The 18,925-nt window shown below is 41.4% G+C and overlaps 1 protein-coding gene across 2 annotated transcripts in view; it reads right to left on the reverse strand.

The window, feature by feature from the left end:
- The window catches only part of BFSP1 (beaded filament structural protein 1), a 55,596-nt gene that overhangs the window by 23,002 nt on the left and 13,669 nt on the right, over positions 1–18,925 (reverse strand). The window contains exons 1-2 of one of the 2 annotated variants that reach the window (XM_038393720.2): positions 14,679–14,734; positions 9,710–9,770 (exon numbers count right to left, since the gene is read on the reverse strand). In XM_038393720.2, coding sequence (XP_038249648.1) covers positions 9,710–9,742 — 33 coding nt within the window. In that variant the 5' untranslated portion in view covers positions 9,743–9,770; positions 14,679–14,734. Of the gene's footprint in view, positions 1–9,709; positions 9,771–14,678; positions 14,735–18,925 lie in introns of those variants that run through there. The other variant, XM_038393719.2, reaches the window with a different exon arrangement.

Here is an 18,925-nt window from a genome sequence, read left to right on the forward strand (position 1 = left end):
CACAAGAGAAAAACGTCAGAGATGGCCACCAGACCATTGCCATGTCTGCTCACACCTTCAAAGGCATCATGTTTCCCAGCAACAAATTTGTTTTTCAGGTTTTCATATGTTTTAAGTGACAAACAAATATCTCAATTTTTCGCAGAAAAGCCAAGTCTCCAAACTCTAAAACAAAATCTTTGAGTGAACCTTTGGGAAAATGTGTCCTCACTTTCACCCATTTCTGATCACTATGAGCCAGACCCTGTTCAGACTAGGGGATCACAATTGTCCCTTCTGAATCTGTGGCACTGGATTCAAACCAGATGTTGGTAATTTCCATGAAGGGTCTAGGGAGCAAGAACCTTTCTCCTCAGCTGGCAGAATGGCTGCAGAGATGCTCAGAGCAGGCTACTTCTGCACAACCACCCCATGACCCTGTGTGAAAGGGGAGGACTGAAGAGCCATGCAGCACATACTTCATGCTCTACCTTGCCCCCATCCAACCTTGCATTGTCACAGGTAGGCCAGTGGAGCTAAGCTCCGAACCACACGCTGGGGTTCATGCTGTGCCACTTTCCAAAATGTACAGATGTGGGGACCTGCATGAAAGACCCCCTAAGCTTATTCTTACCAGCTTAGGTTAAAACTTCCCCAAGGTACAAACTTTTACCTTTTGTCCTTGAACCTTTATGCTGCCACTACCAAAGTGTCTAACAAAAATAACAGGGGAAGTGCCCACTTGGAAATGTCTCCCCCTGAAAATATCCCCCCAAGCACTACACCCCCTTTCCTGGGGAAGGCTTGATAAAAATCCTCACCAATTTGCATAGGTGAACACAGACCCAAACCCTTGGATCTTAAAAACAATGAAAAAGCAATCAGGTTCTTAAAAGAAGAATTTTAATTAAAGAAAAAGTAAAAGAAAAACCTCTGTAAAATCAGGAAGGGAAATATCTTACAGAGTAGTCAGATTCAAAACATCCCTCTAGGCAAAAACCTTAAGTTACAAAAAGACACAAAAACAGGAATATACATCCCAATCAGCACAACTTATTTTATCAGCCATTAAACAAAACAGAATCTAACACATATTTAACTAGATTGCTTACTAACTCTTTACAGTAGTTCTGACCTGCATTCCTGCTCTGGTCCGGGCAAAGGCATCACACAGACAGAGAGAACTCTTTGTTTCCCCCCCCCTCCAGCTTTGAAAGTATCTGTCTCCTCATTGGTCATTTTGGTCAGATGCCAGCGAGGTTATCTTAGCTTCTTAACCCCTGTTTGCACAAAGCCATTTATGCTAGAGGTTACTCAATCTTTTGCCACTTCTGATACCTTAATTATTTCTGCCTTTACATCCTCTGCTAACAAAGCCATTTCTTATTCCTAGGTGTTGGGTCTACACAGCACACTTTCATTAAAATCAGACACATAAAGATCCATATGGTAAAAGAGATTGTGAGGAAGGTAGCTGATTGTTACTGATTGCTTTGTAGCATTGTTCTCCATGAATACATTCCTGTTTAGAAAGCACATAGATTTCTCAGAGGATTCTTTGCTACCTTAGTGCCCGGAATACCTTAAAATGGACTCAAGGAAAGTCAATAAACAATAAAAACATATTTACTAAATGGAAAATAGCCAGAACAAATTAATAAAGAATTCACCAATACATCAGTCTTTACGTATAGATTCTCATCCACTCCCTCGATGGTACCAATGTTGGTTTAACCTTGGTTTGTTGCCAGTAGCATGGCGAAGTAGATCTATAGATCAGTACTATTGATCTCCAGTAGAAAAGAATTCCAGAAGTTGGCCCAATGTCTGCTCCCATTTCTTGGTTCTCTTGTCCCTTTCACATTCCTGTGATTGCCTGCCCAGGAAGGTACCATTTACCATGAGGAAGGGGAGCAGAATCGAACACCAAGAAACATGGCTAGGAGAATACACATTGATACCCACCCTTCTTGAGTCATTAGAAAACACGGAATATGAATAGAGTGGATGATTTAATTTAGAAATACTGGGCCAGATTTTTTTTCTCTCTCTCTCTCTTTCTCTCTCTCCCCCACTCCCCTGCATTAGGACTGAATATAACTCTTTAAAACAGTCCAAATTCAGTGTGTTGCAACCAAATTGACCCAATGTGACAAACAATGTGAAGAGAAGAATTTTTTCATTTGCTTATATACCAATATTAGGAGACTGGGTTACAAGTAAGAGAAACTCTCATTGATGAAAAGAAATTGGATATAATTGATATTACTAAAACCTACCGGGACAATTACCATGACTGGAATGTTCACAACACTGTTACAACCCGTTGAGGACAGACAGAATGAGTTAATTTCCCAAAGCTAAGAAAAATTATGAGTGAAATTGATTGGGAAGGAAATTTTGGACAGAAAAATGTGAAGGAAAATTGGGAGTTATTTAAAAAGAGTTTATAGATAACCAACTTTGACTAAACAGTCCATCCTGTTTAGTGATGAAGTGAAGGCAGTAATTAGAAATATAAAAACAATTTATAACAAATGGCAAAAAGGGAAAATATATAGCAATCAATATACAGTAAATGTTATGAAATATAGAAAATTGACAGGGAAGCTAAAGACTTCAGGGAAAAATCCATGGCTAGCAGGGCTATGGCCAATAAAAAGTTTCTTAAAATATATTTGAAACAAAGAAAATTCTAGTAATGGTAGAGTTATAGGTCTATATTATAGGAGTTTTTGTATTATAGTTATAGGTCTCTTATTAGATGGAGATGGTAAAATTGTTAATAATGATGCAGAAAAGACAGAAGTGTTCAATAAATATTTTGTTCTGTAGTTGGAAACAAGCAGGATGATGTACTTGTAACATGTGAGAATGAAGAAGTACTACCTCGTTCATTAATAACTAAGGATGATATTAAACAATATTTAATTGGGGAAAACATTTTTATAACAGCAAATCCAAATAACGTGTACACAAGAGTCCTAAAAGAGTTGGCTGAGGAAATCTCTGGCCTCCTAATGTTAAAATTTAATCTATTTTGGAATACCAGGGAAATTCCAGAAGACTGGAAAAGTGCTAATGTGGTGCCAATATTCACAAAGGGCAAGTGGAATGTCTTTCGTAACTATAGGCTGTTTAGCCTGTTATCAATCATGGATAAAATAATGGAAAAGCTGATACAGAATTCAGCTGACAAAGACTGAAAGAATATTAATGTAATTAATGCCAGTCAACATGGTTTTTACTGAAAATAGGTCTTGTCAAACAAACCTGATTTCATTTTTTGATAGCTGTAGTATACTTAGACTTTTATGTCATTTGATTTAGTGCCACACACATTCTGACTGAAACATTAGCATTATACAATATCAATAAAACACAAGTGAAATAGATTAGGAACTTGCTAACTGACAGATATGAAAAAGTAGTTGCCAGTGGAGAATTACCATGGAAAGAGGGTATTTTTAGTGAGATCCCTCAGTGATCAGTACTAAGTCAATGCTATTCAACGTTTTCATCAAAGTCACTGCTGGTAAAATTTGCAAATGAAATAAAGATTAGCAGAGAGGTAAATGATGATGATGGCAGGGCAGTAACATAGAGTGATCTGCATCTCCTGATAAGCTGGGCCCATTTAAACTAAACATATTTTAATAGAGCCTACTGCAAGGTCATGCATCTAGGAACAAGGAAGGCAGGCCATACTTACAGAATGAGGGATGTATCCTGGAAAAGAGTGACTGAAAAGGATTCAGGGGATATTGTAGACAAGCAACACAACGTGGGCTCCCAGTACAGTATTGTGGCAAAAACCGAATACAATCCTTGGATATGTAAACAGGGGAGTAGCAAATAAGAGGAGGGAGGTGATTTTACCTCTTTATATGGTATTGATGAGACTGATACTGGAATACTACTACATGTAATTCCAGTGCATGCATTTTCAAAAGCAAGTTGAAAAATTGGGAAAGTTGAAGAAAAGAGACACAGAAATTATTCGAAGACTGGAGAAAATGCCTTACAGAGAGAGATGTAAACAGCTCAATCTGTTTAATTTTTCAAAACGATTGAGAGGTGACTTCATTAAAGTGTAGAATTACCTTCACCAGGAGCAAATACTGAGTGCTAAATGGCTCTTCATTCTAGCAGAGCGAGGCATAACAAGAACCAATGGTTGGAAGCCGAAGCCAGACTAATTCAAATTAGATGTAAGGCTCAAAATTTTAACAGTCTGGCTGACTAACCATTGGAACCAACAACCAAGGGAAGGGGTGGATTCTCCATCTCTTGATGTCTGCAGATCAAGACTGAATGCCTTTCTGGAAGATGTGCTTTAGCCAAACACAAGTTATTGGGCTCAATAAAGGGGTAACTGGGTGAAATTTAATGGCCTGTGACATACAGGAGACCAAAGCAGATGATATAATGGTCCCTTCTGGCCCTAAACATTATGAACTTATGCAATCCATTTGCATATGATTAGAGCAGAGTTTAAGATTTCAGGGGCATTCATAAACAGTGGCTCAGTCTGACAGAGTTATATTCTGGGTAGATGTTTAATTTCCTTAGGCCTTCTCTACACTGCAGAGTTTTGTTGCTAAAAGGCAGCTTTTGGCAACAAAACAGTGGAGTGTACACATAGCCATGCCACTTTTGGTGACAAAACTCTTCCATTTCAATGACAAAATAAAACCACCTCGACGAGAGGCATAGAGCTTTTTGCAGCAAAGTTAAAATGACAATATGTCACTGTAGACACTGCTGTTCACTATATCCGCAGAACTGGCCTCTCCCAGTATCCCACAATACCTGCCAGGACCGTTCTGCTCACTGTTTTGAACTCAGCAGCCCTACAGGCATGCACCCCTCCCCTTTCAAAGCTCCCTTCTGACAGCTGAGCCTGCTGCTCTACACTGGGCAACAAAGCAAATCATGAAGGTGGACTGCTCCTGCTCTCTGCCACACTAGGAACACAGACGCAGGCCGGCCGGGACAGATGTGTGTGCACCTGTGAGAGACAGAGGGAGAGAGAGGCTGCTGTGCTGAGCCAGGGAGGGAGGTGGGTTCCCCTTCCCCTGCCCCAGGAGTGGTTGCTTCTGGCAGCTGTCTGAACTGACGGAGAGAGCATGCAGGGGAACACACTCTCCGCCAACACACACTCTGTCTCTGTCTTCCCCGCACACTCCCTGTCACACACTCTTCCCCTCTCCCCCACCCACTTCAGTTGAAAAGCGGCTGTAAATCTACTAGGACGCCCCTGGAATAATGGGATTGGGAAACCTGCATCATGTGACACTGTACCTGCCCCATGAAGCATTGCAAACCCTTCCCAAAGCACCCTGCAGCCAGGTGCACAGTGGGATAGCTACCCACAGTGCACTGCTCTCTGTGTCGATACAAGAGCTGCTAGTGTGGATGCACTGTGCCGACACAAGGAGCATACTGTGGACATGCACCTGCAGTTTAATTGAAGTGCTTTAATTACAATGGCATAACTTTTGGTGACAAAACTGCAGTGTAGATATAAGATCACAGCATTGAAAGAGGAGAAGCAGTGGGGGCAAAAGACATATCTGGCTTCAAGACTAAGCTTGATAAGTTTATGGAGGGGATGATATGATGGGATAGCCTAATTTTGGCAATTAATTAATCTTTGACTATTATCGGTAAATATGCCCGATGAGATGTTAGATGGGGTGGGATCTGAGTTACTACAGAGAATTCTTTCCTGGGTGTCTGGCTGGTGAGCCTTGCCCACATGCTCAGGGTTTAGCTGATCGCCATATTTGGGGTCGGGAAAGAATTTTCCTCCAGGGCAGATTAGCAGACGCCCTGGGGGGTTTTCGCCTTCCTCTGCAGCGGGGGGCACGGGTCACTTGCTGGAGGATTCTCTGCACCTTGAAGTCCTTAAACCATAATTTGAGGACTTCAATAGCTCAGACATAGGTTAGGGGTTTATTACAGGAGTGGATGGGTGGGATTCCGTGGCCTGCATTGTGCAGGAGGTCAGACTAGACGATCATAATGGTCCCTCCTGACCTTAAAGTCTATGGTTATTCAAAGAAAAACCAATGGAGAAAAGGGGCTGCTAATTGACTGTCTTTTGATAAATGGCTACTCAGGCTCAGCTTAAACATTACTATCTTGAATAGTTTATAGAAGAAATAAACTCAGGCTGGATAGCAGAACCTCCCTTCCTCTCCAATAGAGTCTAAGTAGTGTTGAAGCTTTAGTACTATAAGTATAGTACAGTTGAGTCATAACGTCATAAGCCACCAAGTTCATACGAGTGGCCTAACTGGCACTGCATATGATGTCCCTTGTGAGCAAGTTCCCATCTAATCATGTCTACTGTTTCCAGGGGCAAGTCCGGGAATGGGGAAAACACAGTCATTTATTTCTTCTCTAAGGGATAAAGGATATAGAAGAAACTGGTTAGAGCAAGAAACTCCAGAATTTCTTGTATCTATCTGTTGCCCTTGGTTGGCCCCCCCCATTACTAGAATATCTGAGTACTCTATAATCTTTAATGTATTTATCCTTACAATACCCTTGTGAGGTATAGAGGTGCTATTATATCTTGTTAGCTGCTTCCAGTAAGAAATGTTTAAATGTTGGATGGTAGTTGAAGACAGAAAGAATCCAGGAAACAAAGCTGCCAGGAAATGTTTCATTTTATCCTCTTTAGAAACAGCACTAATAATTCAGGGCTCAGTTGTGCCTCAGAGGCACAGTCCGAGCGGGACCTGGTGCAGAATCACACCGTCCCAGAGGGAGCATGGGGAAGCATTCTCACTACTAGAGCTCCTGCAGGTGCTGAGCTGCATACACTCTACTATACTCCCTGTTTAAGATGCGTTTTACTGCTTGCTGTGCAGTCAGATGGATCCACTGGCAGCTCTAGGAGACAGGCAGCCAGAGGCCATCTTCTCCCTGTCCCTAGGGGAGTAGGTTGGGAGTCCCTTTGCTTGCTTAAATGCAGAAACTGGAATTTTGCATGTCTCAAGTCAGGATCAGACAAGCGGCAACAAAGCTGCTTGTGGCCTCCCCCTGCAAAAGAGTCAGGCTGACTGTGGCCCTTTGCCGTTAAATACCAGGCATGAAATCCTGGCTCCACCTCAGCCAATGGGAAAGCTCCTGCTGGCTTCAATGGAGCCAGGATTTCACCGCAGCCCTGGGTTTAGGCACCCAACCCCCATTGATTTTGACTGGTACTTTATAAGCCCAGCTCAAGTCACTATGCTGTTTAGCACTCACATATTTTTGAGGCACTGGAAAGAACTGCTCTACAAATGACAGACATTTGTTCTCTCTGGGATAAGAACTGGGGAGTTTGGCACTAACTCTTTTTAAGATTCATCTGCTATTTTCTGTGTTTTCCCTTAATAGTCTTATGTTCATTTGATCACCGATTGGCTTCACTGTATGACTTACAGAATAGTTTCAGCACTCTGCCTACATTTGGGTCCCTCATCTTGGGCTCATGATTGTCTAGCACAGTTTGAGGACTGGGTATTATTCTTTGTCATGGAAACAGGACAACACTGGTACATGGCCAAGCTAGGGGACTGTGTTATGGCCTTCCATAGGTATTGACCCATCTGCACTCCAAAACCAAAATCAAGCTTCCATCAGTGGGTTGTTCGCCTCCTTAAAGGTAAGCCTCTGCTCAAGGGTTCTGATTACAACAGCATTCAAGGTATGCCAGGGATCAGGCCCTTCAAAATCCTCTTAATCTGCAGGAATTGAGGAATGAAATGTCTATTTTTTTTGGTTAATGGGAACTTGGTATTATTTAATGGACTTGACCTTTTCCTGCAGGATAGGATACAGTTTTAGTCCTCAAAGCCAGATAATCTCCTTGAAGCTCCCAGACTGTCATAACAGGACTGACAAAAAACTGACAAACCTGTGCGTGGAGAGATTCATGCATTTTTCTCTGACCAGGAGCTCAATAATTACAATACATCAGATTAAAGGGATTTCTTTAAAAAACAGGACACTACACATAAAGACAGGATCTCTGTTAAGTGAGATCCCCTCCATAGTGAAAAGAACTGCTAATCTATATAATAAGATTCCAGGATTCTCTATGTCACTCTGAAGCCTAGAAGGTTTGTTGAGTCAGTGTGAAGTGATGGAAACAGCTACAAGCATGGCTGAGAGCTCTTTTTGTTTAGAATATAACCAGGTTCGATCATCACTGGGATCTGTGGTCTATTATCATCCAATTTTTAAATTCTCAGCCATTTTTGGCTTTTTTTTTTTACACACCTGACTTTATAGATTACAACAATGTGACAGCATTGGCTTTCAGCTACTAGTGGTCAATAATGCAAAAAGAACAAAACAATGATTAGGGAAAACTGCCCTTTTCTAGGATCACTTTGCTTGCCTCTGGCCCAGAGCTCTTTTCTTAATGAGCTCATTGGTATGGTGCTTTCAACCATGCAGACAGTAGCAGTTTACAGCAACCAGAACAGTCATTTTTATTTCTCTCCACCTTATAGCCAAAATGATACATATTCATATTTAGATGTAACTTTCTTTGCTCCACTTTTCCACATCATTATCATCATATCAGTAGACTTCTCCTGCAGGTGGCCAGAGGCACACAACAGCAAGAGATATACACTAGGAATGCTTTGCAGGGCAATGCTTAGTGAAGGATCCTTACGAGATGTGTAGGTTGCCATAAAGGCCTGTCAAGAGCTTAACAAATCCCACGCAAATGAGGCACTGCATGGGAAAACACACAAGACACATCTGTAGAGGAAATGAGTTTAAAATCTGTTCTCTTGGGCTTTCATTTCTCTTATTTATTGGTTTGTGACTATATTTTTCTAGATATTAAGGAACCCTACTGACAATGAATGTTTCCAACTGTAAATCAGTGCAGCCATCGTCCGTTCTATCCACCTGGCCTGAACTCCGTTCTCAGGAAAAACTCTCATTTAATTCAGTAAACTCAGAATCATGCCTCATAGCCTGAATCCAGCTAAACACTTACTAATGCATGTAACTGTAACTTAAAGGGGCCCCATGTTATTGGATCAGTTACAAAGTTTATATTCCATGGGTCTAGGGACATGCAGGATAACAAAGGAGACAATAAGTCCAGTTAGTGATCAGAAAGGTCTCTCGCTAAGGGCCTACTCCAAAACCTGTTCCCACAGACTGCAGTATGTTTAGGATCAGGCTCTAAGGGCCAGATTTTCAAAGGTATTTAAGTGCCTAAAGATGCAGATAGTCACCTAATGGCCTTCTCATAAGGGCCTAAGCAGGGTAGGTGCCTAATTCACATTGAAACCAACCTTTGAAAATCTGTGCCTAAGGGCTCCCCTTCAGAGTTTACAGGATGAAAAGAAATCACCCAGCACTGGAGAATGAGGAAAGGTCCCAAATTCTCTCACTATCCTAGATTCTGATTTCTTAATGCTATTGACAGTAAAGTTACCTGCACACACTAATAGCTTATGATCAGAAATAGAAGAGAGGATGGGAACAGTCCTTTCATGATTTGTGGGGCCACCTATAAGTGTGACTATGGTGGGGGGGGGAGTGATATTATAATATTATTACCAAAATAAATTCCATCAGAACTAAAACAACTGCTTAAAAGTTAATCGAACCAAACTGAATGGATATCAAAGCAATTTTATCTAGTAAATTAAATGAAAGGAAGCAGCTGATGCAAACAGCACACTTCCTACTGTAACAGGCTCACCTTATTAAGGCGTTCTAGGGTCTCTTTTAGCATCTGCTGATATTCACGTTCATTTCTGTACCTGCAAATAGGACAAAGAAGATGAAGTCGAGTGGCTTATCTCTTCACATACTGTGCTCCATCTACAATATCTTGCAGTACAGAAGTGTCACATTTAAGTTGACTATGAATCTTGACCGTGCCCACAAGGTTTATTCATAACTTAAGCATAGATCTTTGGCTTCAGATGGTGAGTATAATTCTTGTTTTGATTAGTTCCCTTCAAGTCTTTTCATCAAGCAACAAGCACAATGAAGTGGATGGACATTTGCCATGACTTCTCCAAAGAAAGTCTGAGCATGGATCATTTCCAATAAAATATCAGTGATTTACATTAAACAAAACTATATCAGACAACAGTGCTCACCATTTAAAAGTCACTATTTACCAATAGTTACTAGACTTGATAGCTGAGATATCACAATATTTCATTCTGCTGTTAGAGGAGATAACTGTGACAGTGTGTCTGGGATAATCTGGTGTGGTACAGAAACCACTGATAAATGTTGACATTTTAGTTATGTGCACTGTAAATAATGTTGCAATTTGTGGTGTACAGTTGATTTCAATGGGAGTTTCATCTGAATAAGAAGTGCAGAATGAGGATACCTTTTGATTTTCTTGGGGTTTAGGTCTTCTTTTTTAATATTACCCACCATTTAATATTGTTCATAAACTCCAGGGCAGATTTTAATGAGCAAATTATTTAACATTGCCTGTTGAATCTAGAAAACACATGAACTTTTCTATACCATTATAATATACTCCTATGTAAATGTACAGAGACACACACAAATGTATATGTGAAATTTCCTATATTAGAGAAAAACTGGAAATAAATAAATAAGAAAATGATGTAGTTTATGCTGTTTCTCTCTGAATTAAGATAAACGGTTATAAATTTAACGGGCATAAAAGGTTATAATTTAAGAATGTCAGCTTTGTATTGTAACGTATAAAGAATTCTCTTGTAAGGAGATTTTTCTCATGGAAAGAAACAACCACCACCACCCCTAAAGAGTGATGGATCGATTGTAGTTCTTTCTTTGGAGATGGCACCAAAGAATCCTGTTGTGGATTCTTTTCCTTTAAGAAAAGCAAGACTGTAAATAAACTGCTAAACCAGAGAAGCAATTTAATGAGAGGATGCAATTAAAAAACAATTAGAAACGTATTACAATACTGAGCAACAAGATTTTATCATCAAACTCTGAACAAATTGCTCATCAAAGTCAGGCTGTTGCTGGTGGCTGAAGAGTGAGATAGACACAGCCTGTCTTTTTATTCCTCACTCCCTGAGGTACTACAGAAATACAGAAAACAAAATTGCCATCTTTTCATCATCTCCTTTAAACATTTTAAAATATGGTTAGTTAGCCCAGGGAATGGAAATCTATTTATCTATAGAGTAGGTGTAACATAGGCTATGGTAGTGAACACTGCTTGAGGCTTAACCTAGGAGGAAAGCATCAAAGAGTTAGAAGAAAGTTGTCTTCTCCTAATAATTTAATCCTTCGGCTCTCTCCCGAAATCATCAGTTCCTTCCAGGTGAATTCATGGTTTCCAAGGCACCTGTCCAATCACTAGGAAATTCCTTTCATTTAACACTAGATTCATTCTCTCCTGTGGATGCTGTCCCACTTTGTATAAAATACTTAAATATTCATTGGAGCAGAGACTGGAACATGGGTCTCCCAGGAGAGTGCACTAACCACTAGTTCTCATCCTCTTTCTGACCCAGTGACTATTGAGAGATAGAAAGAGACCCACTCCCAGCAAACCCTATAGCTCTGTGGTTAGGGCACTCACCTGGGAGGAGGAAGAGTCTGCTCCCAATGAGGCAGCATGGGTACTTGCACCCTGATCGCCCACATCTTGCGTGAGTGCACTAACCACTGGGCTATTGAGTATAAAGGGACTTCTCCTTCTCAATGTCTCTTGAGAAAGGACTGATCTTGCTTAGGCACCTCATTCCAGGAAAGGTTTCACAGCTATGAATCCTGAGCAGAGGAAGGCACCCCCTCCAGCCCAGGGGGTGGAGGTGGGGCATAGGTCATACTTCTCTCTTTGGCATTTATCACTATCTAACTTAGGCAGCTCCCTGCTCAGCATGCTGGCTTCTGTGCATCCCATTGTTAAGGCTCCTAATTCTCCCCATGCATCACAACAGGGGCATCTGGGTGCCGAACTCAAGGCTCAGGATTCCAGGAGGTGGCAGGGTGCCTGAAGTTAAGTATCACATTGATGAGCCTAACTACCTTTTGTGGATCTAGCCCCAAGTGACTTGGCCCAGGTCACACAGGAAGTTTGTCGCGGAGCTGGGAGTTGAAAGCGGGTTACCCCATGTTCTAAGCTAGCATCCAACAACTGGGCCGTCCTGTCTCTCTCTGCAGCCCCCCACTTCCACACAGTGCAGACAGTCTACAAAAGTGAAAGGGAGAGGGTGGGGCTAAATAAGCCTCCTTACTCCCCTGCACAGTGTTGTAAGGGCAGGACAGAATGCTATTATTCAGTGCCAATAGGGAACTGGGAACTGCTAGCAAACTGGTAAAAAAAAAAATTAAAAGGTTGCTTAGTTTCACCCTCGCTTCCATACGTTCATGACTTTCTTCTGCTGAAATGCTGTTCTATAGCTTCCTAAAGCACAGTTTGTCATTAAATCATAATAGCTGTCCAAATGTTTCCCAGTGCACCAGCAAAACCATTCATCCTCTGAGTTAAGACCATATTTATTATGGAGCTTTATTAAATTGCTGACCTAAAACAAATTTTGTTGGACCTTGTAAATCTCTTCAATGTGCAGTTGACATTAACAAACAGTTCATTAATTTGCATAGCTGTATTCTGGCAACTGGGAAAGAACGAAGAAGATCACAACACATCATGAAAATCATATAGCCATGATAAAATGCTGCTCTCCCCATAATATAACTGACTGAATTTAATAGAGATGAGAGAGTCTGAATCCAGATCTCAACCCCAACACAATTCAGGGCTGCTCTGATCTGAGAGGGGAGGAGATGTCTGATTTTGGCTCATTGCTTGAATTTCCATATAGCCCCATTAACTGAAATATATTTAGCAGCTATTTCCATCATTGTCCTTTAGCCCAAAAGCTAATGGCATAAGAAGGCTGTTATAATACACATACATTACTCCACTCTACACTCCCTTGTGAGTTCACGTATCCTATGGGGATAGAGCTTTACACTCAATATACTGTGATGTTAAAGTGACCATCTCTTGGAAGAGATTTAAATCAATCTCCATTCTGTTCTGCTCTTCTCCGTACACTAAGAGATCTATGAGACATCTGAAAAAGTCTTTCACACATACACACAGATATCTCATGTTTAAATATATGGTTACTGCACTGGCTTTATACACTCATTATATTGCCAGGATCTTATGGTATTTGTTGTCTTATAAAGCTCATTAGTACATTTCCCATAAGAAAGGTGCGATATAAAACAAAATTATATTCTATTCTCTTTCTCTCTCGCTGTTTCTTCTATCCTGGAGCCCAATCATGCAAAAAAAAAAAAAGTGCATCAATATAAAAATACATGGGAAACTGTGCTGAAGAAGAGCAATGACCAGTTGACCATCCCCAAAGGTGAACAAATCATATTCTAGCCAAGATTTTCAAAGTGACTAGTATTTTCTGTACCATTTTTTAGTGCCCAACTGGAGCCTTAAAGGAATCTGATTTTCAGAGGGTGGGAAATCAGTGTTTTCTGAAAACAGGCCCCTTTAAGTTGCTTCCAGTTCAGCATTCGGAAATTGTGACACCCAAAAGCTCCAGTCACTTTTGAAAATCTTGAACAGCAAAAGGGCAAGCCAGTCGGGGGCAGACTAACTGTGCTGATATGGTACGTATGTGAGGGGCTGAAACTGACGAGATGAAGGCCAAGGTCTGCAAAGTCATCTTTTGACGCTCATGAAGCAGATAAAGGTACTGAGATCCTTAGTCCTGATATAAATTTGATCTTTAGCTGGCATTGTGGATCCAGGGCTGGACATTGGTGGCCCTGTTCTTCATGCCTCGTCTGCTGCCAAGCAGCAACCAGAAGTCAGCAATGGAGGGGCTGCTGCTTCACTTGTGTTGCTGCATAGAGGGTATTAGTTGCCATAAGAGTAGGGAAAAGCTAGTAGATGTCCTCTGAAGAAGTTGCCTGATTCAAGTAAGCAGAGCAGACCTTTAAAAGATCCACCACCACACTGCTTTCGTCTTTCAGCTGTCAGAGAGCTACTAATGTGGGAATTCTGCCACTGCACCCCAGAGTTCAGATATTTAGCAGAATCCATGAGCACTCCTGTTAGCTGAGGGCATCTGCCCATTGAATGTGAGGGACATGCACAGTCTAGGAGTTATACTGGACTTGTCTCCACTTCTGAAATGCCGGGCTTCAGCAGTGGCAAGAAATATCTATTCCCTTCTCCAGTGGACAAGTAGAGTGAACCTGTTCCTCACAGATGTAGACCTAGTCACAATGATCCATATCTTTATTATTCAAAGCTGGACTAAGGCCATGTTCTCTCCCTGGGTCTAACACTGGGAGGCTTCCAGGAGTTGAGTGTAGCTCAAAATGTTGCATCTTGTCTCCTAAGCAGAACAATAGACAAGAAAACACCAGAGCATTACTCAGCAGTCAGTCAGTCAGTGCTGGATTCAGTTCATGGTCCTGGTCCTGGCCTTCAACGTGCCTAGCTGCCTAAAATCTGCCTCTCCCTTGACCCACTCCAAGAATATTAAAATCAGCAAGAAAGATAAAAATGAAGGTACTTGGGATGAAGCTTGCCAGAGCTGGAGACAAAATATTTTCAGTAAAGGGTGCCCAGAATAGGAACTCTGAGGTACAGGAGGTCAGGATGACCCCATGTCTTGCCTCCTTATGGCACAATGAAGGAGACATGTACTTTCACTAACCTTTTCTCAATAGAAACATCAATGCTTTGGCCTGCTTGTCCTTCTTCCCCATAGATACCTCTGCCAAAGAAAAGACAAACTATAGAATGCAAGTCCTACCAAGATGATGCACAAGCCTAAAATACTTGCATTTCATCTCTCAGTACCTGTGATTGACAGACTAAGAATATACATGACATAGCTTACACTGCTTATCTCTGAGATACAGACTACTACTTGTATTAACAAGAACAATGATACCAATCCCAAAATCTTCCTTATTTAGTTCTTACTATACACCACTCTCAATGAAGTAGTGTCACTGCTATGCTGCCCCTTTGGAAAGTGCAGTTCACTAGGGCACAGCTGTGCCCCTTCCACTATGTGTAGGGCCCTACCAAATTCACGGTCCACTTGGGTCAATGTCATGGTCATAGGATTTTAAAAATAGTAAATTTCATGATTTCAGCTATTGAAATCTGAAATTTCACGATGTTGTAATTGTAGGGATCCTGACCCAAAAAGGAGTTGGGGGCGGGGGTCGCAAGGTTATTGTAGGGGTAGGTTGCGGTACGACAATCCTTACTTCTGCACTGCTGCTGACATCGATGCTGCCTTCAGAGCTGGGCAGCTGGAGAGCAGTGGTGGCTGGCTGGGAGAGGCAGTGGCCACTGCCAGCAGCAGTGCAGAAGGAAGGGTGGCATGGTATGGTATTGCCACCCTTCCTTCTGCATTGCTGCCTGCAGAGCTGGGCCCTCAGTCAGCAGCCACCAAACTCTGGCCACCCAGCTCTGAAGGCGGCAGCACAGAAGGAAGAGTGGCATGGTATGGTATTACCACCCTTACTTCTGTGCTTCTGCCAGCGGGATGCTGCAGAGCTGGGCACCTGGCCAACAGTCGCCACTTTCCGGCCACCCAGCTCTAAAGGCAGCGCAGAAGTATGGGTGGAAATATTGTAACCCCCCTAAAATAACCTTGCGGCCCCCCTGCAACTCCCTTTTGGGTCAGGACTCCCAGTTTGAGAAATGCTGCCCTCCCCTGTGAAATCTGTATAGCATAGGGTAAAAGTACACGCTATGCTATACTATACTATACTATACTAAAGACCAGATTTCACGGGAGGAGACCAGATTTCATGATCTGTGATGCGTTTTTCATGGCCGTGAATTTGGTAGGGCCCTAATTATATGTTTTGTGTGTAAAGGCATCCCTCTTCTAGGTGGTGTCACATTTTTGGGTGCAATCCAGACCCCTGAAGGGTGGTGTCACCGTCTCCCCTGCTTTGCTGTAGTGGTTCTGTCTAAATGCTTCCAGCTAACATACAACCATGCACTTGAATGTCTTTAAGCAGCTCTGACTCAACAATTCTGATTCCAGCAGCCTGCTTGTTATACCCTGTCCCTCTCTGGACTCCAGCAGCCTTGGTTACACCTGGCAAAATCACCCCCCAGTCCCGAATTTTCCCCAAACCCATGTGTTCTGCAATGTCCAGCTCTCCCCTGGACCATTCAGACAGATATTAAGGTTCATTTTTTTCTTTAAAGACACAATACCTATCAGTTTGCCACATTAACCAGAGCTAACATTCGCTTTAAACAAAACAAAGCACTGCCTAGTTTAGATTAAAAGTAAAACAAGTTTATTAACAAAAGGAGATCAGATTATAAATGAGTTAACATATAAAGGACAAAGTTAGCAAACAAACAAAAGAGAAAAATGCTTTCTGGATGTGAAGAATTAACAAAACAGGCTACAGCCTTTGTCCATGATAGTTTTCTTACGAATCTACCTTCCAGCAAGATCGCTGACTAAGCCCTCTAGTCAGGATCTCCCACAAAGTCTAAAGTGCTCAGTTCCTTTGTCTTCATAGGTGAAAGATAACTTGGGGTTCTCTGTTTGTTCCTTTGTAGTTCAATGAATCTTTAAATGGATTCTTCTGAACGTCCCCCACACCCTCAAAGTAACATTCATTCAAGCTGTGAGGAAAGCGATATAGAGTTTCTTGGTGTAGGGAGTTTCATGCTGGCTTCTTCCCATTCTAGAGTTTCCTAAAATGCAAATTGATCTGTTTCCTGCAGTCTCCTCCCCCTGCTGTCTTGATGGTCCTACTGACCTTCTATGGAATTTGCATGCCCATTGTCTCTTAATGTACCTTGGAAATATCTTCCAGGTGGCGGAACTACATTCCTTTGACTAGCACTGCCTGTCAGACGTACTTTGATAACATTATTTCTAATATGTTTATAATTTTAAAGTTGTCCTCCATACATATACCACACACTAATATTAATGATCAGTATGTCATTAGCTTTCTGTTGATATCTTACGTAACATCGTTAGATACAGCTTATGAAATTAGTGTGTTGGGGTACACTGAACTGGCCAGGCCAGCTGAAACATACTACGAAAAAATCTGTGAGCCCCTTGCCCTCTTGCATTGGGAGGCATTAGAGTTACCATGGGCCAGTGGATGTTGAGGGCAGCAGAATGTGTACAGAATGGTCTGGGACTGTTTAGTTGGATGGCATTTTGAAGGCATGTACAGCCACCTCCTCCAACCTTTTACTAAGGCACACTGCTGTCCAGTGCCTGATGCGCCGGTCATGGTGCACTTTATGGATCCAGTCACCATGTATGTACATCAAATAAGTCATAGGTAACAGGGGAGTAAGAAAACTGGAGCTAGGAAATGTCTACTATTCTATTCTATTCTGTTCAGGTTCTTATACTGAGCACATCACCAACGTATCTGAGCAGAGCATTAAACAATACCATATGCCCTGGCCAATTCTCACTCTGAGCAAGCCAAAAACACTTGCTTCTGCAGATGCAGTTTGGAATGGCTTTGCAAATGATTACTGACTATGGAGCGCTTCTTATCTCGCACAGTCCAGCTGTTGTGCTACGAGAGTTGTGGCCCGTACCTCTGATTACCAGTTACACGGTCACCCTGGCTTCACAAAAGGGTTCCAATTTGGGAGGAATATCAATTAGATTTGATCATAAAAAAATGTTATGAAGAATTATTGAAGAATCCAGTGCCCAGCTTTATATCTAGCAATTTCCAGGGAGTTACACTACACACAAACCCCATGAGTTCTATCTTTTGATATCTTTTAAATGAAACACTCTGTTTTAATGAGTAAACATTTAATTTTTTTTCAGTTAAAAATTACTTATGCTTAGACATTGACATTAAAATAATCTAGTTTGTAATAACTTTCTGGATACCATGGAGAGAGAGAAATATACTCTGTATTTTCAGCCTTCCTACATGCAAAATATAATATTGCTATGATAACTATGCTTAATACAATTAACATAATTAGCAAAATGATATTGCAAGCTGTGGTAGGCCATCCCCAGGAATACTAAAGTGAGTTGTAGAGAAAGAAGTCATTATCCATCGACACAGAATCTGAATTATTCATGCTAATAGAGAGAGATGTGAATCCCATTAAAGATGAGCAAAAAATGAATTTGAATGAAAGATCTGTTTGCAAGTAGTTTATCAGGATTTAATTCTGCAAATAGTGTAGCAGCCCTAGTGCATTTAAAATGTAACTTCAGAAATACATGTGATTTAGCTCAGTGGTTTTTCAACTTGAGTTCCGCAGACCCCTGGAGGTCTTCAGACTGTCTAAGGGGTCCACAAAGGGTTGTGGTTTCCATAGAACAATGGTTTTCAGTTTATGGTCCACAGAACATGTGGTCCACAGATTACGTCTAAGATTTCCAAAGGAGTCTGCACCTCTATTCAAAATTTTTTAAGGGTCCACAATGAAAAAAAAGTTGAAAACCACTGGTCTAGCTAATGATGCAAGTCAATAGGATACATTGCGTGTGTGTGTGTATGTGTATTTGAGTGCCCACATGCTAAAATCTTTGTATTTGTAAGAGGCAGGGGAGGTGAAGGTGGTATATTTGAAAATAAGTAATAAAATGTGCCAAATTATTTTTGCTTTTTGGTCACAGAAAGAAGTAAGTATTCTGTACTGCAAAAAAGTGACACAAAACATTTGTAAGTTGTGGGTATCATGAGTAGGTAAGGTAGAAAAATATCAGTGAGTGGTCAGTCCAGCCTGTAGAAACCAAACATAGAGCAGCTAGGACAGTACACAATTCAGCTCAGTGAGACTCTATTAGCATGAAAAGCTATACAAGAGTAAAAACCAAACCAAAACCAGACAGACCCCTTAAATATCTGTCAGAAATAGGCACAATTCACTTAGTCTCTAAGGTGCCACAAGTACTCCTTTTCATCATGC

The sequence above is a fragment of the Dermochelys coriacea genome, chromosome 3, assembly GCF_009764565.3.
Source record: "Dermochelys coriacea isolate rDerCor1 chromosome 3, rDerCor1.pri.v4, whole genome shotgun sequence".
In the NCBI taxonomy this organism is placed as follows: Eukaryota; Metazoa; Chordata; order Testudines; family Dermochelyidae; genus Dermochelys; species Dermochelys coriacea.